General features: G+C 50.9%; 1 protein-coding gene across 1 annotated transcript; it reads right to left on the reverse strand.

The window, feature by feature from the left end:
* Positions 1 to 713: 713 nt before the first annotated feature.
* On the reverse strand, positions 714 to 25,927 carry BTBD2 (BTB domain containing 2). The gene is made up of 9 exons (XM_084220873.1): positions 25,342 to 25,927; positions 18,662 to 18,781; positions 15,043 to 15,199; positions 11,297 to 11,402; positions 10,299 to 10,496; positions 6,594 to 6,786; positions 4,962 to 5,049; positions 3,882 to 4,028; positions 714 to 3,387 (listed from the first exon to the last, which is right to left on the reverse strand). The coding sequence occupies exons 1-9, from the start codon at positions 25,911 to 25,913 to the stop codon at positions 3,226 to 3,228; spliced, it is 1,743 nt and encodes a 580-aa protein (XP_084076999.1). The 5' UTR covers positions 25,914 to 25,927; the 3' UTR covers positions 714 to 3,225.
* Positions 25,928 to 27,018: the final 1,091 nt, after the last annotated feature.

A 27,018-nucleotide genomic window follows, 5' to 3' on the forward strand; every position in this document is an offset into this window, starting at 1 on the left:
CAGGATCCCAGCAGATGCTCCTGCAAAGCCCCGAGTGAGGAAGGTGATGGTGCCAGAGGGTAATTCGCAGTTGAGCCCAGTGCTCCAGCCGGGAGCCGGGCTGGGCCGGGCTCCCCCTGCTCCGGGCACTGCAGGGCCCCGAGGCCGAGCTCCAGCACAGCCCGGAGCCCTGGGAAGCTGCCCCTGGCCCAGGGGCCCACTGCTCCCTGGGGCAAAGGGCAGGGCCCTGGTGGCCCCGAGGAGCTGAGTGACCATGGGAGCTGTGCTGGGCACAGGAGGAGAGCCCAGCCCTCATCCCTGCTCCAGCAGCCCCCAGAGCCTCTCCATGCCAAAGGATCTGCCTTCCCCCCCAGGCCTGCATCCCCAAAGGCTGAGGCAGCTTTTAGTACATTTAATTATCAAAAACCTCCAATTCAGTTTAAGAAATTCAGTCATAAAATGACATCATGCAGACCAGAGTGTGCCCACCCTTTGCTTTCCTGCTGCCCTCCTACCACCACCTCCCAGCCTGAGGGTCTGGACTCCCCAGCAGTGAGTGACAGGCTTGAGGAGCCCCGAGGATCGGGCTCATCCCACACCCCATGGATGGGAAGCTGAGGACCCCACACCCTCGGCTGGGGGAGATGGGCCAGGAGCCAGCTTGGCCCAGATCTCCCCTCCACCATTCCAGAAACCATCATTCTCCTCCCATCACAAAGAAACTTCATAAAGACAACCTCCATGTCTTTATTGTTTTCCTATTTACAAATCACAAAGCTGGCCAAAAAGCAGAGTGTGAACACGGGACGAGAGCATCGGATACATTCATCAAATAGCACAGGAGCTGGGCCGGGCCCGCTCTGCTGGAAGGTGACGTGGTACAACAGAATGGCTCATACTTCTGGGAACAGGCATGTCCAACAAGGAATTACATTCATCTATCTACAAAAGCCAGAATTGCATCAAACTGCAGAAAAGCCATAAGAACAGAAGTTGCTCAGGTGTAGTTCAGAGTTTGACTCCTCTCCCTCCGTGACAGGACAAGCTGCCAGACCTGCCCCAAGCAGGGAGGGCAGGAAGGTGGGATTTGGGATGAGAATTTGCGTAACAAAATAATCATGAGAACAGAACTTCCAGGGAACAGCCAGGGAGGCTGCCCTTGCAGCTGGGCAGGGCCTGGCCCAGCCCTGCTCCTCCCAGAGCCAAGTGCTCAGCTCTGCTTCTCTCAAATTCCAATTATTCCACTATTTGCACCTGTACCTGACACCCCCAGGTGCAGAAGCCAGATGAGAGCCCCTGGGAAGGTGCAGCCCTAGCACGGGCCCTGGCTGGTAGCAGTGACATTGCCACCACCCACGGGAGAGGGGTGGTGACAGGAGCAGGCACAGTCACAGACAGCCTGATGGACACAGAGCCTGGGCTGTGAATCCATCCCACAGCACCGTTTGCATTGCACAGAGCTGGGTTTAGTCACCAGGTCATGGACCCAGGTTGGGATTTTTTTCTATTTTTTTAGTACTGGCCATATTAGAACCATCCCATCTGGAAGCAGGCTGACGATACACAGCTCACACCATCTCCCTGGAGCACAGAGCACACTCTGGGCATCTCTAACAGCTACTGGTGAGGAGGTGCAGGGCATTCCCAGGCTGCTGCTGCAGGGCTGAGGAGGAGACTCCAGCCAGCACAGCCCCAGGATCCCGGCTGGGGCAGCAGGAGGAGGAAAAGCTGTGCTCCAGCCAAGGACAGCCAGGTTTCGACTTCCAGCAGTGAAATCCAGTGGCAGCAGCTGCCCAGAGAGTGGCAGTGGCTCCGTGTGCTGGAGCAGGAGGTTGGAGAAGGGGCCCTGAGGCAGCACCACCCCAGCCAGTCCCACGCAGACTCCAGTGGCTCTGGTCTTTCTGCCAGGCTGAGCTTAATTCCAGCTTCCTCTGCAGAGGAGGGGAGGAAGAGTCTCATGGTCTTCACTCGTGGGCAGTGAGGGTAGGGCTGGTCAGGCAGTCCAGGACCAGCCACCCTCTCTGTGACAGCCACGGGGAAAAGCAGCTGGCCCTGAACAAGGGGTATCTTCAAGGTCACCAAGCTCTACAGCTCAACAGGTGATGTTTGTGATCCCCCTCCTGTGCCTGGCCGACAGGCAGCGTGCAAACACACACCAGCACAGAGAATATTCCATCTTTTCCTGAACCATTTGGTAAATCCTTGTCCATCTGCTGAATTATAGGTAACAGGCAGGTGCACATCCAGCCTCTCCTCCTGCTTCCATCAGGGCAGCAGGGGTGAGGCAGCAATGCACAGGAACAGAGGGAAACGCATGGAAACGTGCATGGAAACTGCAGGAGTGCCCTGGAACAGGTGGGGCAGGTGCCCTTCTGCTTCCACTGACAAACCCTGGCACTCTGCAAAGGACAACGACCAGTGACAACAGAGCTGGGGCTGCTCAGGGGTCAGCTGAGCATCACCAGCACTTGGGACTTGCCAGGGGTGTGGAAGCAGCACCACAGGGACTCAATGCAGGAGGAGCTGCCCGGCCAGGCTGCTGCCCCTTACCACTCTGCAGGGAGGTCACCTCACTGCCCCCAACTGCCCGAGGTGAAGATTGTCACACATTGGTGGGAAGAGCAGGAAAATACCTCAGTCCCTCCAGAGGAGGTCAGCTTTGAGGTCTCCAAGCCTGTGTAGTGCTGGAACAGCTAAGCCTCAGGGGAAAGGCCACTTCCCATGACTTTTGAAGGCGGCTCTGTGTGCTGAGGCTGCTGGGATGGAGGGAAGGTGCTGGACACAGGCTGGCCAAGCCCTGCAGTCTGGCCTGGACTGCTGAGCTGGAGCAGAGCAGAGGCCACCCAGCCCTGACCGAGTCTGTCTGCAGGACCATCTCCTCATGGCAAGTGAAACCACAACCAGAGCCACTCGTTGCCTTGTTTCTGACCGGTGGCAAAGCATCTACATTCATTACAGTCCAAAAAACGCACGTTGTTAGATAGGGTTAATCAGGAGGTGAAAAACAACAAGCCACAGACAACCTACAAATGGTACTGGGACACCAGCTGGGCTGCACTGGGACACCAGCTGGCCTGGCACCTGAGAGCAGCAGCAGCACTAGCACAAGGCAGAACATGAGCTTTGAAATGATTTCACTGTGACCTTTGGCTAGTGTGGCTCCAATTGGTGTGGTCAAACTCAGCCAGAGATTTAGTTTGGGAGGCAACAGGGAAGAGTCGAGTCCAGGGCGGGCTGGCAGTGGCACTATGTGTAGAAGATGATCTCTGGGATTTGTCCATCCTCCACGGAGGTGCCGTTGTTGTTCCCAGCCGCGTAACAGAACGTAAAGCAGGTTTTGGCTCCCGTTGTTGGTGATTCGTGGATCACTTTGCGCAGTCCTTTGGTTCCATAGTGGGAATCTGGACCCTGCAGGGGTCACGGAAGACAAGAACAGGTCAGGACCCTGCTGCTGCCCAGGCTCTCTGGTGGGTTTGGAGCTGTGGGGATGTCAGTTCCTCCCTTTTCCTCCTGGATTTGCACCTCAGGTATTCTGAGCTCAATCCCATCTCTATCAGAATTTAACACTAATTTAACCAGGTCTCAACAGCTAAATATGAACTTTTTGAGGCCACTGCAGCAGGCTCTGGATTAGACACCTGCAGGACTGACAGTTCAGCTGTCCACACCAAAAAAATCACCCCATCCCCTCCCCAGTGAAACACCTGTTCAGTGCTGTGAGACAAGTCAAAAACCAGCTCTGAATGCTGGGGGTGAATGAGCTCATGGCAGCAGCAGGGCACACAGAGACCTTGGAGATTGCTCCACCGGCCTCGAAGGACACAGAGCAAGGCCCAGGTTGCACTGACAACCTCCAGCAGGTGCCCTCACCTGACAGCAGCTCACCCCACCCCGGGTGGTACCTTTAGAGTAGCACAGGCTGTGTAGTTGACGTTGGGTAAAATCTCAACAGGCTCCTTGAACATGACGCGGAAGGTGTTGGACGAGCCGTCACAGCTGAAGCCGGTGTCATTCTGCCCCAGGACCGTGTTGCTGTCTGTGTGGATGATCTGCAACACAGATCACCCATGAAAGGGTCAGCTTTCATCTGGACACTGCCCACATGAGTGTCCCTGAGCAGGCTGAGCCCCAGGCACTCCCAGATTGACCAGCCCTGTGATGACTGCACTGTCCATTACTCGTGCCACTCATCAATGCTATGATCACAGAATCCCACGTTTGGGTTGGGATGGACCCTAAGGATCATCCATCTCCAACCCTGCCAGGGGCAGGGATGCCACCCACTATCCCAGGTTGCTTCAAGCCACATCCTGGACTTGCACTTTCAGGGGTGGGGCAGCCACAGCTGCTCTGGGCCCCTCTGAGCTCACCACAGAGCTGTGGGCTCAGGTCCCAGACAGCCCCTCCTCACCCCCAGGCTGGCAGAACACTGCAAGCCCACACTGTGCTTAGATGCTTCTCTCCCAGAGTTCAGGGCAGCAGGATGAGCCCTGACAATCAAGGAGGAAATGCTGACAGCCTGTGCTCATCACACCTGCCCTGTGTGCTGGAGTGACTCTCCTGGGGACAGTCCTTCTGCAGTGACCCACACTGGGGTGGCACACAGCCACCCAGAACAGGCACAGAGCATCCACGGGCTCCACCTGCTCTTTGGACAAGATCATGACAGCCTTGAGACAACTGAGCCTCTCCCAGCCTGCTCAGGGTGGGAGATCATGCACAGATGCTTCCCAAACTGCCTCCCAACTGCCCCAGAGCTGGAAGCAAACCTGGGGAGATGCTGCAGTGACGTGTGCAATAAAATCAAGAGCAATAATCCTTCTGATCCCCAGTGCCCCATCTGGCCCCTGCTACATCTGCCAGCCCCCCTGGCCAGGGACACACACAGTCCCTCTGAACCTCAGGTTTTGTTACAGATTCACTAAAATGTGTTTGTCAGCCCCTAAAACAGCCAGGATTTTTAAGGTAGCAGAGAGAATTACCTGTATATTTACTTGGTAATCCGTTGGCCCGTGTATGGATCCGTATAATCCAAACCCAACTACAAATATCCTTTTGTTTACTGAGAACCTGCAGGAACAGAGCAGGAAAGTCAGTCCAAACCTGCCACTCCTGTATTGCTCTAGTACAAAGCTGATACACAAATATCTCCACTTGAGCTGATTTTACATCTCTGATTTAATCAAACCTACCCAGACTTCAGTGCAGCCCTTACTAAGAGGTGAAACCCTGCATAGAAACCAACAGCTGCACACTCACACCCCTGACTGGTCCAGTGGGCTCGTGTGAAACACAAAGCTGCACAATCCCATCCCAAATGTCAGGGTCCAGGCTCAGGAAGTGTTTCCAAGTTGTGACAAAACATCAGCACCCCCAAACGCCCGCCAGGCCCAGGCAGGGCAGCCTGGGGGTGTGGAGCAGTGCCCACCTCACAGTGCTCTGCCCAGCAAACACCACTGGGTATTTCACTGCTGAGCCCTGGGGAATTGTTCACCTGCTGCTGGGTATTTGCTGCATTCCAGATTTACCAAGAGCAAACATAAGGATTCAGTCACTCCTGAGTGCAGGAATCCCTGCTGCCCAAGGAAAAGGGGAAGGGTATTTGCCCCACTAGAGCTCCACCTTCTCAAGCAGCAGAAGCCTCAGTGTCTGCCAAGCTGCCAACAGCATTTCTTCATCCGTCCACCAACTCTTTTAGCCCTGTAGTGTTTGCAGAAGACTAGAAACCTCAACTCTGCAGCCAGCATGGCCAGCATGGAATATTCAGTGTTGGAACTGACCCTGATGCTGCAGAGGCTGAACCTCAAGTCAAACCCAAACTCCAAAATGTCTGTGAGTGGGAGGTGGGAGTAGGAAGTGTTTGGAGCTGGCAGCAGTTCCCACTGCCAGGGGGGAATGGACCAGAGGATCTCACCAACAGCTCCAGTGCAACAGAACCGTCTTAAAAGTCGTGAAGAGCTCAATTGCTGCAAGTCCCCTTCCATCCATGATGAACACAAAGCAGGAAAGAACCCCAAGGCTTCCTGATTCCCTCCTGTCTTGCTCTCATTTTCTGCCTTGGGAACACAAGCCTTGCAAAGCGCCGTTTTCCAGCCACACCTGCCAGTCTCTGTCACTGTAACTGGGCTCTGCTGGTTGTCCACAAGCTCAGGTCTGAACAAACTGGCTGTCAGCAGAACCTTACCCCAACCCCTCTCTCCAACAGGAGAGGTTAAGGGGCTTCAACAAGCCACACTGACACAGGAGCAGGGAATCAACCTGATGGACCACTGGTTACCTGTCCCCCACAAATCATGGCAGGGGGACAACTGGCGACAACTCATTTATGTGCCCCTAAGCTGCAGGAAGCCTTTGGGGGGTTATTTCCCTCCCCTTCCAGGGAGGCCTGGGCTGGGAGCCACGTTTCCTGGAAACCTTTGCCAACAGAGATGCAAAGTGGCAGCAACATGCAGGTCAGTGCGTCAGGGGATGGCTCTGCCCAGCAGAACACCTTCCCTTTGGGGTTCACATGGTGGAAAGTCAGGATCTAGCACAGAACCTTGAGTGTTTAGAGCTAGAGCAGTGGAAAGCTCAGGAACACGAGTCCAGGGGTGGGAATGGGCGCAAGAGCTGACCTGATCCTGTCACTCGTCCCACTGTACCCCCAGCGGCTCTCCACCTGCTGGAAGCGGCTGATGCTGCACTCCTTGCCCCGCAGGCAGCACCGGGGCCGGTCGATGAACTCCACCCGCGGCTTCGGGTTCACCGTGAAGTGCAGGAACAGGCTCACCACCTCCCGGTCCGTCAGGATCCCCGACTGGGCAGGCCCTGCAGAGGGGAGGGAAGGGGCGGTGCCATCAGCCTTAGGGAACCACAGAGTCCTGGAATGTCCCGTATCGGGAGGGACCCTCAGGGATGATCAGTGCAGCCCCTGTCCCTGCACAGCCACCCCAACACCCCCACCCTGAGCAGCCCTGAGAGCTCCTGCAGCTCTGGCAGCCTTGGCACCATTCCCTGGGGAGCCTGGGCAGTGCCCAGCAGCCTCGGGGGGAAGAACCTTTCCCTGAGCTCCATGCCAAGCCCTGGCACAGCTCCAGCCCTTCCTGGCCCCCTGTCCCTGTCCCAGAGCAGAGCTCAGCCCCTGCCCCTGTGCCTGCCCTGGGCAGGAGCTGCAGCCCCCGAGGAGCCTCCCCTCAGTCTCCTGTGCTCCAGCTGAACCAGCCAAGTGCCCTCAGCTGCTCCTCAGCCCCTTCCCCAGCTCCGTGTCCCTCCTTTGGGCACTCTCCACCAGCTTTGGATCCTTCTGATCTTGAGGGCCTCAGAACTGCATAAGCAGAATGAATCCCTCTGGGATTTTCATGGGGAAACAAGCCTGACCTGCAGCTGGGAGCAGACTAAACCCCCATCACAGATGGGATCCCAGTGGTGCATCAGGATACTAAACCCCAAACAAAGGTGCTGCCCCTTTAGCCACAGGGCAGTCATGGGCTGCAGAGCCTTCAGGGAACATGGAACTGTGATTAACTGGCCAGCTCTGTGGAGCCCAAATGCACTGGGCTACCAAAAACACCCAAAAGCATGCAGCTGATCCTTGCCCCGCTCCTTCTGGAAATGACAACATTGGTAAGAGTCAGGGATTTCCAAACATTCAAACCAGTGGTTCAGACACAATGGAGGACCATGAGGAGGAGGGAGAGGGACTGTCATGCAGTTACCATCAACTCAAAAAGTTGAAGAGTATTTTTACTCAAGACAAAGGTGATTCAGCTCATTCCTTCAGGCATTTAATCCACATCTTGCATTTGAATACCTTTATTGTAGAACCTTGGGAAAAATGCTAATGATTTTAGCAAGAGCTGGAGCATGTTCTCATCTTTTCCCCAGTAACAAGACACTTTTTCCAGAGTGATCACGGAATCACAGATTGGTTCGAGTTGGAAGGGACCTTAAAGCCCATCCAGTGCCATCCCCTGCCATGGCAGGGACACCTTCCACTGTCCCAGGCTGCTCCCAGCCCTGTCCAGCCTGGCCTTGGGCACTGCCAGGGATCCAGGGGCAGCCACAGCTGCTCTGGGCAACCAACTCAGTGATGCTAAACTCAATCTTTGCAAACTACTTGAAATACTTTCAAAAGTGAAACTGGACAAAATTAGTCTGCTAGCCTAACACTCAAAAGCTCCTCTACAGCTGTTTGCACAAGGCTTTGAACAGAAACAAGACCACTGAGTACTGGGGAAACAACAGCAGTTAAATGCTCTTTAACGTGGGGAGCAAATGCCCAGCTCCTTGTAGGTCCAAAACTACTTGTAGCTGGTTAAATTCAGCATGATATTACCCAGACATAACCTGGTCCAATGATGCAATGGGGAGAGACTCAAGAATTCAAGGAAGTCGAGTCCTCAAAGGTAAATGAGCTTCTGGATACTTTGTTCAGCAAAAAATCAGCCTCCTTGATGTGCCTGAACTTATCCTGTGTTGTTGCAACTCACTTCTGCAATGTTTCAAATTACCTGCTCTAAGGGGAGGGAGGGACACATTTGCCAGTTAAAACATCTTCATGCAAAACCCCACGTTTGATACCAGATTATACAATGAACTGGTGAAACCACTGCTGTGAAATTCCCTCTTTTCTTGGCTTTTGGGGGAGAGGGGTGTGGAGGGGAAAGGTTTCCCTCCTCTGTCTCTGCTGTGATCACCACAGAAATCACTCAGAAAAAGGACAAAGCTGAAGGAATTCCAGGTTAATTCCTTGTTTAAGGAACAGCTGATCATTGCAGTCCCCCAGGTTTGGGGGTTTTGTTCATCTTTTAGGTTAAAGTGGATGGAGAAAACTTAAGAATTTCTCTTAAAGCACAAAGGTCCAAGGAGAACAGGCAGTTTGTGACAGACAACATGGGGAGGGGCACTCCCAGCTCAAAGCCTTCAACCCAAACATGCCAAAATTAACACTTTCCTTCCAGTGAGAGAATGAATACAAGGTCACAAGGAAGGATTGAAACAAATGAGATCTGCAGAAATATGCAAAGATCCCTGCTTCACTGAGTGAGCTCCTTCTGAAGAAATCCACATTCCCTAAGGCCACATCACAGCTGTGCCAGGCCAAGCAGAGAGTGGGGGACCAAGTCTGAAGCTCATATTTTCTCCTTACTAACAGCCCTCCTCACGTGGGAACAGGGACATGAAGGACTGAGCAGCTGATGCCAGCACTGCCCTGAGAAGTGACCTGCAAAGGAAGGGGTCAGTGCCCCTGTTTGCTCCTGTGTACACAGCACTGCAGCCTGAAACAAGTTACAGTCTGGAAAATGGCTCCACTGTGTCTTTTTAGCATGAAAACTATTTAAGCCAATTGCCAGCTTCCAATCCCTGGGGAATCCCCAAAGGATGAAGTGAAAGACAACAAGCAAAGAAAAGAAAACAAGGCAATCTATAGTCCAAGCTGTGAAATGAGCTGGATATCTCTGTGGATCAAAATCTTAATGTAAACTTGAAAAATACTTTGAGACACAGACTAAACAACACCCAGCCTGCAGCTCAAAGAACATTTTCAAAGTTTTTCAGATATGGGGCTCTGCTCTGAACAGCATTGGGAAGACAGGGCCAACACCACCACAGGCCCCCATTTCTCTTTGGGAACAGGCTATGATCAACACTATTTATTTGCCAACTCCATCAGCTTTGTGTAGTTTAAGCACTCTGGATGGCTGGGAAGGGGAGCAGGTGAACCCCAGTTTAGATCTTTGCTCTCAGCTGAATGGGACAGAAAGCATCCAACCATGCTGTGAGAGCAAACACAGCTGTGATCCCCCTGCTCTTCCCAGGGGAGCACCACAGGCTTTAAAAAGAGTGAATGGGCATGGATGAAAACAGCATTCAGACTTTGTAATCACAGAATCACAGGAGAGCGTTGGAAGGGACCTTAAAGCCCATCCAGTGCCACCCCCTGCCATAGGCAGGGACATCTTCCACTATCCCAGAGTACTCCAAGCCCTGTCCAGCCTGGCTGTGGACACTTCCATGGATGGGGCAGCCACAGCTGCTCTGGGCACCTTGTGCCAGGGCCTCACACCCTTATACTACAGAATTTCCATCTGATATCCAGTCTAACCCTGCCCTCCTTCAGGAGGGCATTCCCCCTTGTGCTGTCACTCCAGGCCCTTATGAAATGTCCCTTTCCAGCTGTTTAGGGGGAGAATGAGGGAAAATGGGGAGGAATGTGGGGGAAATCTCACATTTAAATCACTAGAGCATACACAGAGAAAACCCTCTTTCGTGTGACTTGACTCTCTGTAGCTGAGGGAAAGCAAAGACCAGGATTGCCAGAAACACCTTTGTTGAGTTACCTGCTGCAAACTCCTCAATAGTCATCAGTGGGAAGCGGATAAGGGAGAGAGCTTTGCCCAGAACCTTCCGCTTGTTCTCTGGAATCACCTGGAGCTGCTGCCGCTGACACTCGGCCTCCGACCAGCGCACCACGGCATTGAACAGGCGAACCTCCCGGATCCCCAGCGTGTCCCTCTCCAGCACTGCCACCAGGGTGTCTGCAGGGCAGGACAACAGGCACAGCTTCAGGCTCTGAACCCCAGACCAGCCCCTTGCACATCGCCAGGAGTGCCCCATGCACAGCCACGGAAAAAGAGGAAGCGGCTGAACCAACAGCATCTCCCAAAAGTGCTGCCTGCAGCCTCTGAGGAAGATTTATCTGAATATTCCATCAACAAGGAACTCACTGGAGCAGCAAACAGAGCCCATTTAATTGGCATGTTAATGCAAGTGCAGGAGGATGAATTGCAACTTGCTTGACGTCAAATTTGGATGAAACAAGCAGCATGGAAGCCAGAAGGTGACCCGTGCCTTACCTCCACAGCCCATCTCATTAGAAGAAGGTTAAAGCCTGAATTTTAATGTTCATTAACTGTGCCCAGCAAGTTTGGAAACTGCAGATGGTAATTAAAATAGCCAGTCCTTGCTTCCAAAAACACAACACCTTTTTAGCTCCAAAACCTGACAAAGACTTGGGGAAGAAAGCCAACTCTACAAAAAAAGGCAAGTTTACACCCACCCAAAACCTGCCAACATCAACACAGGAAGCAGGCTTTGTGTCATGCCCAGAAAACTCAAGTTGCACCAAAGTAAGCAGATTCCAGGGTATTTCTGCAGGCAAGGCAGCAAACTCTTTGGCAAATTCCCTGTCTCCAGCCACTTTGTGCCAGAGACTGCTCCACTGATTGCTCCAGAACAGCCAAGCCACAAGTGCCAAGCATTATTAACCTGTAACAACTTTGGAGACAAGCTGGTTATGAAAGCAGGGAGAGAGAGGGAGGGGTGGAAAAGAGCTTACCCAGGTCAATGTCTGTAAACCCCTCTGCATTGAGGGCATCTGAGGTGTTCTTGTCTATGTTCTCCAGGCACAGGCTGGCCAGCTGGGGCTCATCAAACAGCCGGGCCTAGGCAGGAAAGAGCATCTTTAACAGAAAAGGTATTTTAAAGTTTACTCTAAGAACACCCCTTCCCCTCCCACAGCCCATCTTCATTAGCAATACTATGCCTGACTGCACCAGGAATCCACTGGGCCTTTCACAAGCAGTTAAGCATGACAAGGCAAACACTAGAAAATTCTGTGTTTGGCAGCAGCCCTGGCTCAGCTGTGCATGTCTTCAGGCACGTCTTTGTTTTAACACAGCCTGGGTGCAGGCACCAATCGTGCTCTCCAGCACCACACTGACCCTGTCAGCTGAGCACAGGCAATTTTTACTTCATTTTTCTGTTTACAAGAAAGCTTTGCCCAGTGACTCCAGGCCTGCTTGCTCTAGGAATAATGCAGAGGCAGCTTATTCTGTAAGAACAGCCACACTGATCTAGTGCATTAGCAAGAAGAAGCTGTAACAGCAGTGCCTGTGTGTCCTGGGGAGCCCTACAGGGTACACAGCCTGCTTAGTGCATTTCCATGTTTTGCACAGAAACAGCTACTCTAATCCAGTTACCTTAAAGAATTTGTCCCAAAATAGGTTACTATTCCAAGAAAAGCCTGGAGAGCTGCACAGAATTTCTCTGCCCAACTTAAGTGAAGTCTTGTAACAATTTTGCTGCCACTTCAGATCACCCTGGACTGCCACGTGTTAGCAGCCCTGTGCCCAGCATAAGCAGAAATGGCTGGAACACACAAAAAAACACTAAATGACCTCTTACTTCAGCGCTTTGGTTTTGTTGTTTAGGAAGAAACTGCCTTGACTTCACACATAACAAGAATACACCAGACTTGAACTCGCTGCCACAGGTAAGGTTTGAAACTCATGTTTTGGGCTGGGAATTCCATCACTCAGGAGGTGCCTTCCAGCATCTTCTGCTTCACCCCTGCTTGTGGCACACAGAGCTCAGCAAGGCCAATCTTTGTGCTGAGACCTCAAGTGCAGGAAGCTGAAACAACAACTTCTCAGGGCCCAGGGAAACTTCAGCAGTTGTCACCTGCTCCAGGGGCTGGAGGGCTGCCAGTGCCTTTACACTCTTGGCATCAAGAACTGTGACTGACTCAGACTTTACTACTGTAGTGGCTCTTTGGACACGTGAGGACTTCAATTACACTCACAGAGCTCTCCCGCACAGCAGCTCCAGGCAGGCTTTATTTCCTTGCTGATCAAAGTGACACTTGGATGTATGTCTGGCATGAAAGAGGATCACAGCTCACTATGAGGCACAATCAATTAGGAAAGCTGTTTGCCTCTGATATTTCTGCCACTGATCAGCAGTTGCTTGAGACAGTGACACAGCTGCTGGACCAGCAGCAGATTGGGCAGATACACACAAAAGGAGGTTTGGGGATCCACCTGGGATCTCAGGTCCATGATCTTAAGACTATTGGGTGATGCCTTGTACAAGATATATCTCAGGTCTGTAATTTACTGAAGAGGGTGTTGGTTTGATGCAGTGAAAGCAGATAACAGGTAGGTTTTCACACTGCAGGACCAGAAACAAGAGGGCTGTGAGAAGAGATCCTTTCAGTGAGGTGCAGCCAGTCATCAAGATCAGGCACATTTCTCAAGCAAGACGTGCCTCAAACGTCTCAGACTTGATACAGAGAAATAGTGAACATAAAACTAGATGGGAATCATCACTGATGATCATACAGAATGAACAGCCACAAACAAAAGGCATCAGGAAAGCCTTTCCCCATCTGGCATTTCACGTGCCTCAGTGCCACTAAAAGAATGCTAGGCAGTAATTAGGTTTTGGCACCTGAAACACAAGGATACCTTCCTCCTTTGCCAAAGAAGGACCTTTGTGACCGGTAAGGAAGTCACCATAAACCTAAATATTACCTTGCCAAAGCTACAAACTCAAGTGCAGAGACACAGGAAGCCACAAAAAATCTCTGCATAAGGAGTACCACCAAAAGCCAACACCTCTACCCCATCATGAGGTAAGGGCTAGCCTAAGATTCCTCCCCAAAACTTCAGTCTATGGGAAAGATCTGTCCTAGCCCCTGGCTAACAACTCCTGATCTTTCAGATTGCAACTGCTGAACCTAAAGAACAGGAAAGCTGCAGCCAAGGAGCTGCAATTGTCCCACCATGCATCAGATGGGAGCACAGATTTAGCTGCCATCGCCCAATCAAGAGCCTTCAAGTCCTGAATCTGCCTCTGGGAAGTGCAGTGTGGATCCCCCCTGTGTGAGGGGCTGCCTCATCTGTTCATGGCATGTGGAAAAGGGCCAGGTTAAGAGGATGTGTGAATAAGGCATGGAGTGTTGCAGCAGTAGTTGAGCCTAAGCAGTGTCAAGTGTCTACAAACAGCAGCGTGACATGGAACTACTTTGAGAACTGATCCAAATATTTAAACTAAAAAAAAACTATCCCTGCCTAATCCTGAGCAAAGAGCCCAGCAGTGACTGCTTCAGGCCACCACTGCTTCAATATCTGCACAACTGCTTCAATATCTGCACAACTGCCACCCACATGGTACCTACAGCCAGAGCCTGAGGACAGCTGTATTCCTGCTGAGGGGAAAGGTCCAGCAGACAGGAATGCTGGGTGAGACAGGCAATCCCTCAGAGCCAGGCCACCTGGGTGTGCTGGTTCCCCACTCAGTGCAGCTGGGAAACTCCTCTGCAAGCTCTATTTATCAGACATCACAGCAGCTTTCCTGAGCTGGCTGATCAGAATATCCCTCCAGAGCCACTCCAGTTTGCCCATTCCCTGAAGGAAAGAAAGTCACACACAAAACCTGTGTGTTTCTTATTCCTACAGCACCCAGAACAGGGTGTCCCTGGCAGTGCCACACTCCACTATACAGATGACAGCACTGAGGATGTCACCAATATGGCATCAGCTGTCTGAGAGGGAGTGACAGGGACCAGAGAGAGAAGATAGGGCTGGGAAATGGGGATGAGTGATGCTCATTTAATCAACCTGGACATGAAGTCTGATCTTTTCCAATGTAAGCAGAAGTTGTAAACACTATTTCCTACTTTGCTGCTTCAAGAGTCAAGTGGAAGGTGGAGGAGCCCAACCCTCAGAGACTGGATCAGACCCAGGGCCAAGGAACAGCTGCTCTGACACTCCAGGTCTGTGAGCCTTCAGTGCAGGAGGTGGAGCTGGAACAGGCTGAGGAAGAGAGCACCTTGCTCCTCTCCCAGGAAAATAAACCAAAGCACTCATGAAAAGGTTTTCTTTCACCCCCACTTCAGGAAAAGTATTGCACAAAAGTCCTTCAAGGAATGGCTGAGCAGCCAGACACAGCACTGAGAGAAAGCTCAGCATTACCAGTCCTGATTCTGTAACACACGGAAATCCTCTCATTCCACTTTTCTTCTTGGCAGATGAAATCTTTCCACCCTGTTAACTCCATCCCCAGCTCACACTCTGGAAGGAACCACCTGCCACAGTGAAACAGAAAGATCTGAAACAGCAGCAACGTTTGCTGTATATTGTCCTTTGTAAGAACCTGCTTGGCAGTGCTGGACTCCTGTGTGGAAGAATTCAAAACAACCCAGAGCTGCTCCACTTTGGATGATCAACTCTGGAACACCCAGAAAATTCCCATTTTCTGACTGTGCTGGACCTTGCTGAAGGCAGATGATCACAAACTCACCTGAGTTAATAGCATGAATGCATTGTCTGCTCTGAGGTTTTTTTTAAGAAACTCCACACAATGAGCTTCAAGGGCTGGAACTGCATATTTCTTAGCTGTGTAAAGTGTTGTCATAACAGTCTCTGGTCCGATCTGAACTTCGTCTGAGTAAAGAAATCTGAAAACATGCAAAAAACATTGCTGTGGTGAATTAAGATAACAGGGTAAAACCCCTTCAATTCATAGAAAAGATGTTTGTGCCCCTGCCTGTCATCCTGGTCCATTTTCTCCATTGGAGAGGTAGAAGGGTTTTCACATCCTATCCACTGACTCTGTTTTGGTTTTTTTTTTAGCAGACATTTTACAGTATAACTTTTAACAGCTGGGATTTCCACTGAAGCAGCTCAAACTGCCTTGCATCTCACCACCAGTGAGCTCTTAGTCTAGCACTTATACCAGGCCAAAACAGTCTCTGGCCAAGGGTATCCCTTAAAATTAATATTTTTGGTTCAATTAGAATAAACAAGGACAAAGACTCAATCTTGCCTGCCTCCTTCAGAAGAGAAACTTCATTTTACACTACTAATTCAGAAGTGCTGAGAAGCACTCGGACATACCCATCCACTGCACACGAGGTGCTTTACCCACACTCCCCTTTCTCATCTCTTCACTTCACAGATTGAACTGTTCCATTTCATGACACAGATGTTTAAGTACAGCTCAAAATGTAACTTGAGCATAAAGCAAGAGTTAACTGCAGTGAAAAACAAGGACTGCCATGCTGCAGCAAAGCACCAGCCTTCACTGTTAGGCCAAAACAAGGAAGCACATTCATGATGTGAAAAACAAAGGAAACCTGCCTGAGCCCCCTAATACCTGAACTCACTGACCGGAAACAGCAGGAACTGAGGCTGAGCTCAGTAAAATCAGTGATGCACTGCTGTTAGCCCTTATCACAGAATTCCAGAATGGTTTGGCTTGGAAGGGACCTTAAAGACTGTCTTGTTCCAGCCCCTGCCATGGGCACAGACACTTTCCACACCTCCCAAAGGCTGCCCAACCTGGCCTTGGGCACTGCCAGGGATCCAGGGGCAGCCACAGCTGCTCTGGGCACCCTGTGCCAGGGCCTGCCCACCCTGCCAGGGAATAATTCCTGCCCAATGTCCCATCCAGCCCTGCCCTCTGGCACTGGCAGCCATTCCCTGTGTCCTGCCCCTCCAGGCCTTGTCCCCAGTCCCTCTCCAGCTCTCCTGGAGCCCCTCCAGGCCTTGCAAGGGGCTCTAGGCTCTTCCCAGAGCCTTTTCTTCTCCAGGCTGAACAGCTCATGCAGTTTTTTTTACTGTATCTCCTTTAACCAGTGGAGCATTTGCCAGTCAGGATCTCAAGGACAGAAAGCACAGAGATGCAATATTGTGTTAACTGTGCTTGGCATTCCTATTCCACAGGATATTTTGGAAACTCCAGCAATGTTTTGCTCTGCATTTCTCTGAAGGGGACACAGCAGCAGGTTGTGTGGCTGCTATTCCTGGAAGCTTTGTGCAGCAGCAGGGCTCTTCCAGGGGGATGCCAGGCAGCACTCCCATCTGCAGCAGAGGAGCTCCTGCTCCTCTAGCTAGAGAAGACCAGGATGCCATTCAGGGAAGCATCAACAGTGTGACCCACAGGCAGAGAAGCACTCTCACTGCTGAAAGCAGGCTTTGTGCTGCTCCAGGGCATTTGTCAATAGCAGCATCATGCCACAGGTTAATCAATGTATTTTGCACACACCCTTTCCCAGCCCCATTTGCACTGAGCAATCTTTTCTATTCCAATATTAAAAGAACACAGTGGCTCTAAAACCAATTATTTGTTTCCTTCAGCGACTGTGTCAGTATTTCTGTTTACCACAGTCCAGTGTGTGCTAAGAGAGAGAACAAGAGTGAAAAAACTATTTACTGTGAAAAAACCCACTATCAATTTAAAAGAACATTTAGACTGTAAACCCAGACAATCAGATGTGTTCTCATCTTTGGGATAATAATAATAATAATAATAATAATAATAATAATAATAATAATAATAATAATAATAATAATAATAATAATAATAATACAATTACAGCAGATGTATTAAAGGTCATTAGCCCACAAACTCCATCACAATCCAGCATCCAGATGGGAGCTTCTGCAGAACATTCAGGATGGGCACTCTGTCCCTGGATAAGCTCCTGATCCTACACCATTATATCATGGCTTGGACCAAGTCCAGAGACATATGTAAGGATCAGCTGCCATTCCAGATCAGTGTTTGGAGTGACTGGTTTTACTCCAGGAACTCATACCACATACTTGGTCAGCTCTGTCCTAGAAAGCAGCTTCCTCTGGCACAAGCTCTGAGCATTTTAAAAGCAATTTTAAAATCAATTTCTAGATTTAAGCACCCAAGATGTCCATGGGCAGAGCTCAAAAGCACTGAGGTAATCCACCAATGACTTCTTCCATAAAAATATGTAAATATTTCTGTTGAAATCCACCTAAAGTCATCACTTTGTCTTTTGAGATGATGGGTTCTCTTCTGAAATCACTCTGTTTAATCAAGTGCTGAAATCTCAGCACTGGCAGGCAAACATCAGGATTTTTGCCTCTAATTCACTGGATATTTAGGCCTCACAAAGATTTAAAGATAGTTACAAGCTCTGCACTTCAGAGAGATCCACATGGCTGATAGGCACACACCAATTAGAGGGATTCCCCACGTGCTGGTGTCTGCTTTAAAGCAAGCCAAAGGGGAAGGGGCTCAGGGCTCCCAATTATTTCTGGCCTTTAATTCGAGCCCAGATCAATTTTAAAATATTCCAAGACAGCACAGGCACAACCAAAGCACTTTCTGAAGGTAAAGCAAAAAGTGTGCCAGAGCTATATATAGTGACTGCTCCCAGTAGGAAGCAAGTGGGGAACATGTCGAGAGCACAGGACTGGAAATCCCTGGAAGTAGGTTACAGAAATCCTATAGAAACAGGACAATGACTTTCCAGCATCCATTCAGGATTGCTGCTGGATGTTGTACAGCACCAGCCAAGCTTAAAGGAATTGGTGAATAGGATGTTACAGCCCCTTCTTCCTCCTCCTCCAGCACACAGACTTGCAATACACACTGGAAATGTAAATTCAAACCCAGCTCTCCAAAAGAGGGATAAAACCCACACAAAGGCTGATAGCACATGGAATGGCTGAGATTTATTACACACCCCTGCTTACCTGTTACAACTTGCTCATGACCTAAACAAGCTCCAAGTGTTTGTAACCCACAGAGCTTTCAAAAGATCACTTTTCCCCTCTTCTCTCAAAGAGCATTAGGATGAAACCAAACCAATTAGGGAATAAGAAACTATAACACAATGGCCAGTATTATATATTTTTATATATATATATATATATATATATACATATATATATAATTTTTTTTAATGCAGTAGACTTTTACTCAAGAAAACAGGGATTTAACACCAGCATTTAAATACTGTTGAACAGTTCAAAGAGGCATTTCATTTTAGAAATTAACAATCTCAGCTCTACAAATACTTCCCTGTTTTCATTAAAAACATTTTTTGCTACACTAAATCTGTGCATCCCAGTTACCCTGTGCTTTAGAAGCAGCTTACTTGAGCAGAGCTAGGAAGGCAGCAGGCTCCACATCAGGCAGCTCAATCTCTGTGGAGGTTGTGGCCATCCCACCATTAAACATTGCATCGAAGACAGCGCTGCCCACGGCCAGCACAAACCTAACGTGGAAAAAACAAACATGCAAATAAAACCTTATGTTAAACCATATTTATATTCAAAAAAAGTCCCAGGCTGGTTGCTTAGCCCCAAAGCCACCCTCAGGGAAGGCAAATCATTTGTGGAGTTAAAGCAAAAGTGTTTTGCAAGAGCAGGGAGGGTCAGGCTTGCTGCTCCTTAACTGCAAAGCACCAAAGCTGCAAGGAACTTCCTTCTGAGCCCTGTCCTGGCATCCAGCACAGGAATGGTTCCCCAAAGGCCAGATTTTGGGAATTATGGAATAGAATACACATGCTTTGCAAAGTCCCTGTAGGAGCCTATGTATCATCCCAAGGTTGAGAAGCAAAGAAACAGCAGAGCTAAGGAGTTCAAGTTCTTCCAGGAATCAGAGCCCAAGTCTTGCTGCAATTCCCCACAGTCACCTAGTGGAAACACTTATGGAAAACCTGTCACTGCACACTACCCACAGGCCCAGGCACACATCTTTGGTGATGGCAGAGCAAGCTCCCAAAACACAAAACTGCACTAGGAGCTGCAGATTCCAAGCCCTGGCACAGGAGCTGCCCTCCCCATGTTGCTGAGAGCTTCCATGGATAACCTGCTCTGGGCTCAGCCCAGAGGGAAGAACAAACCTCCCTCAGAACAAACCAGCACAAACCTTAGCACTACTGGGAGCTTACATGGTAATACTGGCACAGAGAAGGATGTAATCAGCTCTAAAGAGACTGAAAGCAGGAACTTGCACAAAACAGGCTTGAGATCAAAAATTATGTACCAGCACTCCCATGCAAACAAGATGATCCTCCCCCCCAACAGACATCATCTGTTTTAGGAGGAGGCCCAGGCCTGGGCTGCTGAGGGGACTGTGTATATTTAAACTACTGTACCTGCCTCAGGACTTAGAAAGCCATTTCGAAAATTTTCTTGTTCAAAAATGCAGAGGTGAGCTTTTGCCATGAAGGATTCCTGTGTCTGCCACCATGCAGCTCCCTGAAGTTAAACTGAAGGTCACAACACAGCACAGAAGGGAAGCAGAGCAGCCCAGGCTGCAGGAGATGACTACAACCACTTCTCTACCAACTAGGAAAAGAAAAAAGCTGGAATATTCCAGGTTCTTGCTGCGGTGGTTTGATGCACACTTCCAGAAAAGCAGCAAGAACTGCAGGCAGAAATCCACAGAAGACAGCAGGCATGGGGCAGAAACCTCCAGCCCAAGTCCAGCACTATGGGGGAATTTCAGTCAGATTTAACAGGAAATGACCTTTTAAAAGTAGGAAATTTCCAGTTAAACAATGTTTTCATTTTCTCACTTTTCCCTCCCCTCCCATCCAGAGGAGGCTTCCCAGGGATACAATGGAGTGAAGCTCCATGGATGCGTCAGGCTCATTTGCTGTGACGGAGTGACGAGCCACCTCATTGTTCCTGATGGGCTCAGGGAGCTCGGGACAAACCACAGTGGTTACAAAAAAGTACACACATGCATATTTCTGTCAAACCATTCTCAAGAAAAATGTCAAGAAAAATAAAAACCTTCCTCACAATACCAGAATTGCCAGAAGAAACAAAAATCCTTGTTCCTCCAAAAGCAGCGATGGTGGCAAAACAATTGCCAGCTTTGTCTGATACTAAAAATTAACATAACATTAATTGCACTCTCAAATTTTCATTCTCACAGCCAGCACAGTACAGGTTCTCAATGAGCAAGAGCTTTCAGAAGCTATTTGAAAAGGGCATTCATTTAAAAAAACTCTCAAATGTTTGCTTCCATTTCAGTCGGGAACAAATCAGTTAGATTTTGTAAACTGCTGAGCCCTAATAGGATCCCGGGAGGTGCCAGAGAAACCCAGAACTCCACATTTGAAGTTCTCTTAAAACACTTAGAGAACATAATTAACATAAGAAAATCCCTCTCTCTCTCTCCAGTGTTTTCTTAAGCTGTTCTAAAGACACTCCAGGAAAAGCAGGGATGCTCACCACTCCTCCTACACCATCCACCAGCTTCCCCCAACCATGCAGGTCTGCAGGAGGAAGAGATGGGGTTTGTTTTACATGGGAAAATCCAACAGAGGGCTATTTTTAAACACTTTTGTGGCCAAAACAGAGTGGACTACTGAAAGGAGGCAAAGAAATAAGCAGAAACAGAACTAAAGAATTAAGAAAGCAACAGCTGATTTCTCCTCATCCCCTCTGCACCAGGAAGAGCCAAAGTAAACTGACTGTCAGCAGGAAGAGTCACAGGAACTTCCTCGAGGTTAATTTGTCTTCAAAAGGATCCAAAGCTGACTACAGGCTGTGGAAGGCTTGCAAGAAAATGTCTTTCCTTCTGCTATTTTGTTTCCTGACACAACTTTCACTGCTTCATCACCTTGGCACCACTTGTCACCTGGTTTCATCTGCACACCCACCAGTACTGCTCCCTTTCCAGGCACTACAGTAACACCAATAACAAAAGAAACCACTCAAAACCCACAACTACCCCACTGCTGCTGAACAGCTCCCTCCTCCATCTGCACCACTGCAGAGAAACCTTAAAATACCTATTCCAGAAGAGCTGGCACAGGAACACAGCAACACATGACATGCTGGAGCTCGGTGACACCAAGAGGTGATGCGAAGCTGCTGCTGCTGAAGGTGTGCTGGCTGCAAAGGATGCAGACCCTGGGTAAAAGGAACAGGAGGCAGGAGCAGCCCTGCAGGGGAGCAGGATCTATGGGATGCAGGAACTGTGACTGAATACATGCCCGAGAAAAGACAGGATGGGCTCAGAAGAGACTCCTGGAAACAACAGCCAGAATCTTACTCAGGCTGTCACCAAGCTGTAGATCTCCCAGGCTGGAGCACACACAAGGCTGCATCCCCACACATGCTTGTCCTGCTTATTCTTGGGCCCTTGTTTTCTGGCCAATTAACAAGTTTAATTATGACACCCATGCAGTTCCTGGCTGATGAGGTTTAGACATTTCTAATCCCATTGATACTGTGCTTGATTAAGCAGATCAAAAGACAAAAAACCCTTCCCTCTTTCTGCTGGATCTAATCAATGCGTTGACCTTGGCCATGCTGGTGCCGTGAAGCTTCGAGGCAGCTGCTTGGCCTGGCCTTGAAATAAAAAAAAATTAAGGCCATCCCATCTTCTTCATGGCTGATTCAGCAGCAAGAGGGAATGAGCTGAAGGCTCAGAGACAGGGCCTGCTTCAGGGTAGGCAAGGAACTTCCACAGGGGTCTGGAGCCTCCTCCAGCTGGGAAACACCTGATCTTCTCAGGGCTGCAGATACTTGGACAGGTGACCCTTCAGTCAAACCCATTCCCACCATTTATCTACACACTGGGCTCTCAAATATTCAAAAATGAATGTTTGCTCTTAGCTGCTCTGTGAGGTTTCTTTTGTCTGTTTCTGTGGCTTGATACGAACTGCTGAGCCACAGAATCCCAGACTGGTTTTGGTGGGAAGGGACCTTAAAGCTCATCCAGTGCCACCCCCTGCCATGGCAGGGACACCTTCCACTGTCCCAGGCTGCTCCAAGCCCTGGCCAACCTGGCCTTGGGCACTGCCAGGGATCTAGGGGCAGCCACAGCTGCTCTGGGCACCCTGTGCCAGGGCCTGCCCACCCTCACAAGGAAGAATTTCTTCCCAATATCTAATCTAAAATCTCCCCTCCTTTCAGATTATAGCCATTAACTGAATTTTCTAGGTGCACTCAGAAACACACCTGAACCTACAGCTCTGTCAGAAACCTCTTCTAGCACCAGCACCTGTGGACAACATCACCTGTGCTCACTGGGCACACACCACTTCATTACCTCAACCTACAAACCCTCCACATTCCCTCAGCTCCATCCAGGAGACAGACCAGGAATCACCTGCACCATCACTTCCAGCTCCCACAGGACTGTATCTCTTGGATTATTTATGCTTCCCAAGCCATTCCCTGCACACCATGAAGTCATATTGAGGATGACAGGCAGGGTGCTGTAGACCACTCCTCATGGCACCACAAGGAGCTGTCCAAGAACCCTATTTAGGAGTTGCTCCTCCTGCAGCCATGCTTGGTACCTGGCCTGGTCTAAAAATTTACACAATTAAACCAGACTGCAGAAATACTTACCTGGGAGCTGTGCACTATTGTGCCAGGGGTGGTTTAGATTGGATATCAGGGAAAATGTCTTTACAGAAAAAGTTGTAAAGCATTGGAATGGGCTGCTCAGAGTGGTGGTGGAGTTACCATCCCTGGAAGTGTTCAAAAACCATGGATGTGGCACTTGGGGACATGGTCTGTTGGTGAATATAGTGGTGCTGGGCTGATGATTGGATTTGATGATCTTAACGGTGTTTTCCAGCATTAATAACTGCACGAGTTTATGATTTCAGACATCTCACAAAGCACCAGCACCGGCCCTGGTCACTGAGGCAAAACAGCACCTCTCCAATTGAACCCATGGCTGCTTTACAACTCAATTCCAACACAAAGTATCTTCTGCTGTTGTGCTGCTGTGGGAGAACTGAGACAGAAGGGGTCTGGGTGGTTTTATTTTAGGCTCTCTTATTTCTGAAATAACCACAGCACTTCATAAATCACCAGGATATCCCAGCTGTAACATCACACGGACAAGTTTTTAGTAAAATCTCCCGAATCCTGAGGTGGGATGTCACACCATGACACACTCCATTCTATCTTTACCACCCAGAGCACCAGATGAATTTCATAGCAATTAAGCAGCATCTCACTTCGGGGACAATTTTTTTTTTTTTCCCAAAGCTTCATTTATTTTCCATTTATTTCTGGGCTGAACACCACCTGTCCCCACCCACCAAGCCTAGTTCTCAGGACAGGACTAAGCTTACCCAAATACTAATTAAGCTTCAAATTATGAGAGAGCAAAGCTGACACCCTAAACTCTAAAACCAGCTTAGAACAAGCGTGGTTTGTTCTAAAAATGAGAGAAAAGGGGGAAATCTAAAGGGGGAACTTCCAGTAACATGAGCACTTGGGAGAAAAGCAATAGTTTGAAACTGTTTGGAGTGAGGCTCCCTTTGCCAAGGACCACTTCCAGGCACACCAAGGAACCTCCCTCACCAATTAAAGTTGGTTCCATCTCTGAGCTCTTCCTTGGGAGGAAGAGGGTGGTACACATGGATTCACTGGAGCTCCCCCAAGGAACCAGCTGAATGTCAATCAGCCACATCAGATCTGCATCATCCAGGTGGAGGCGATTCCCAGCTCCACAATTCCCAGCTCCTCTGAGCTGCAAATTCTTAAATGGCAGCTCAGCCCTAAGCATTAACCACCACAGGTTATTCAGGCCCAGGTGTCATTCTCAACACAGCTCTTCATGGTAGTGGATTAACCCCCAAAACACAGGGCTTCAGAAAAGATCCAATAAAGGTCATTTTTAAATTAAAATGTTCCACCTGAAATTAAATCAAATTATTGTTCCTTCATTTCCATCCCCAATGCTCTCACAGATTTTGGTGGTCTCTGTCAGCAGGGATCAGGCAGATGAGGGAGATTACTCCTCTCCTCTGCTTCCCACCAAACCAAGGGTTACTTCCAAGTGAAACCCAGGGATGTGGGGTTTTCCATGCTGCGCCTGTCCCACTCACTCCATCCCGCTGGGAAAAACACTCTCACCCAAACCCTGGATGCATCCTGAGCTGGTGACTCTGAGGAGAGGCATTACACTGACCCAAGGCTGGGAGAGATCTGGGGCAGCACTGACTGACCACAGTGGGGGTGCTATGCTCAGGACGTGTCCCTGAGCAGGGGGTGAAATGTGGGGTGCAGTTATATGACCCCCTTTTCTCTCCTCACAGGGGAGGTGCAGCAGCCCAAACCCTGCACCCCTGTACCCCACTCGATGGCACACCACCACCCGAGGCTGCAGGAGAAGCCACGGCACTCCCAGGGCCATCTCTGAGGGGCAGTTTGGGGATGAGGGGCCATCCCCGATGGAGAGCGAAGGGATCATCCCTGAAGAGGATGAAGGGCCATCCCTGAGGAACTGCTCTGAGAATAAGGAGACATTCCCTAAGGAGCAATATCTCAGGGGCAGTTTTGGGGGATAAGGGGACACTTCCCTGAGGAGAAACACGAGGGAGCAAAGGAAGCAATCACTGAGAAGCAGTTTTGGGGGATAAGGGAGTGATTCCCTGAGGAACAAAATAGAGGGGTGAGGAGAGCCATCTCTGATGGGAAGTGAGGGGGATAAGGATGCAGTGCTCCGAGGGAATATGTGAGCAATTCCCTCACGAAATAACGGGGGGCGGGGGAAAGACGAGCCATTCTCGAAGGGCAATTTGGGGGTTGGGAGGGTGATCCCTGACAGGAGGAGGAGGAGAGATGCCTGAGGGGCACTTTTTTCAAATAAACGGGCGATTCCCTTTATCAGTGTAGGGAGAGTGAGGGGACGCCCCCAGGCCCATCGGGCCGGCCCCCACGACCCTCCCGAGGCCCGGGACCCGCGGCCACCCCGCAGAGCCATGGGGCTGGGTGCCCCCACACCCCTCATCCCTCCCGCATTCCCGGATCCCCACGCGTGGGATCCCCGCGCCCCCCGCCCCACCTGTGCGCCGGGATGCGCTGGGAGCCGCGGCCCTTCCCCACCAGGAAGTGCACGTCGCTGAGCACCTCGTTGTTGAAGAGGAACGCGAACCGCTCCTGCACCGTCGGCTTCGTCGCTTGCCAGTTGTACACCGGCTCCCGCTGCAGCGCCCCGCCAGGACCGCCCGCCCCGCCGGCTGCCCCCGCCGCCGCCGGGCCCCCCGCGCCACCGCTGGCCGCCGGCGGGTTGGCGGCGCCGCTCTGGTTGTAGGTGAGGCCGGGCGGCGAGGCGGGCGCGCCGTTGGTGCAGGCGGCGGCCGCGGCCCCGTTGCCCGGCGGGGGCGGCGGCGGCTGCGGGCAGGAGGAGGAGAGGCCGCCGGGGCCGCCGCTCCCTCCGGCCGCCATCTTGTGCGGCGGGGCCGCGGGGGCGGGCGGCGCGGGGCGGCGCTGCAGCAGCACCAGCACCAGCAGCGGCGGGCGGGACACGGCGGCAGGCGGGACGGGGACGAGGGCCGCGGAGATGTCGGCGGTGGCGTCGATGGCGGTGGCGTCGATGGCGGTGCGGATGCAGAGCGCCGGGCAGCAGCGGCGCATGGGGCGGGCGCCGCCGCCGGCCGGGCACGGGGGAGCGGCGGAGGCGGCGGCGGGGCGGGGAGAGGGCGTGGGGTGGCGGGCGGGGCCGGCACGGAGGGGGAGGATGGAGGGCGATGCGCGGGGGAGTGAGGGGGCGATCCCTGAGGGATCTTTTGAGGGTAAGGGGGCATTTCCCTCACGAGCAGCAGAGGGGAGCAATCCCTGAAGGGCACTTTTGGGCAAGAGGGGATGAGACCCTGAGGAACCAGTGTGGAGGAATGAGAAAGGCAATTTTGTTGGGCGATCCCTGGAGACAGTTTGGGGGATGAGGGGACGATCCCTTCGGGAGAGTAAAGTGGTGATCCCTGAAGGGCTGATCCCTGAAAAGGATAGGGACTATCCCTGAGGGGCAGTCTGAGGGACAAAGGGGGCGACCCTTGAGGAAGTGAGGGTCAGTCTCTGAGGAACAGTTTTGGGAATGAGGGGGTGATCCCTGAAGGGAATAAAAGGATGAGCCATGAGGGAATAATCCCTGAAGATGATGAGGGGCCAAACCTCAGAGACAGTTTTGAAGCCTGGAGCATTTCCCTGAGGAGATACATGGAGGGGGCGGCAAAGGAGCAATCCTTGAGGGGCAGTTTTGGGGATGAGGGAGCAATCCCTGAGGGGGAGTAAAGGGATGATCCATGAGGGAATAATCCCTGAAGATGATGAGGGGCCAAACCTGAGGGACAGTTTTAAGGAAAAGGGAGCATTTCCCTGAGGAGCAACGTGGAAGGGGCAGCAAGAGGAGCAGTCTTTGAGGGGCAGTTTTGTGGATGAGGGAGCAATCCCTGAGGAGGATGAGGGCACATCCCTGAGGTGAAAGGAGGAGGAGGAGCAAGGAAATGGGAGTGATTTCCTGAGGTGCAATGAGGGGGGCAGGGGCTGAGGGAAGCAATCCCTGAGGGGCAGTTTTGGGGGATAAGGTTCCCTGAAGAACAATGTGGGGGGGTGACAGAAGCAATCCCTGAGAACCAGTTTGGAGATAATGGCGATTCCCTGAGGAGTAACATGAGGGGGTCAAAGGGGAGCAATCTCTGAGGGGCATTTTGAGGGATAAGGGGAGCATCCCTGTGAAAGGGGT

The sequence above is a fragment of the Fringilla coelebs genome, assembly GCF_963513975.1.
Source record: "Fringilla coelebs genome assembly, chromosome: 24".
Classification (NCBI taxonomy): Eukaryota; Metazoa; Chordata; class Aves; order Passeriformes; family Fringillidae; genus Fringilla; species Fringilla coelebs.

Coding starts and splice junctions, on each gene's coding strand:
- BTBD2 (XM_084220873.1), bottom strand. CDS start 25,913: ATGCGCCGCTGCTGCCCGGCGCTCTGCATCCGCACCGCCATCGACGCC. Junction 18,782..25,341: donor CAGCGCATCCCGGCGCACAG/GTGGGGCGGGGG, acceptor TTTCCACGTTAG/GTTTGTGCTGGCCGTGGGCA. Junction 4,029..4,961: donor ATTACCAAGTAAATATACAG/GTAATTCTCTCT, acceptor TCTGTGTTGCAG/ATCATCCACACAGACAGCAA.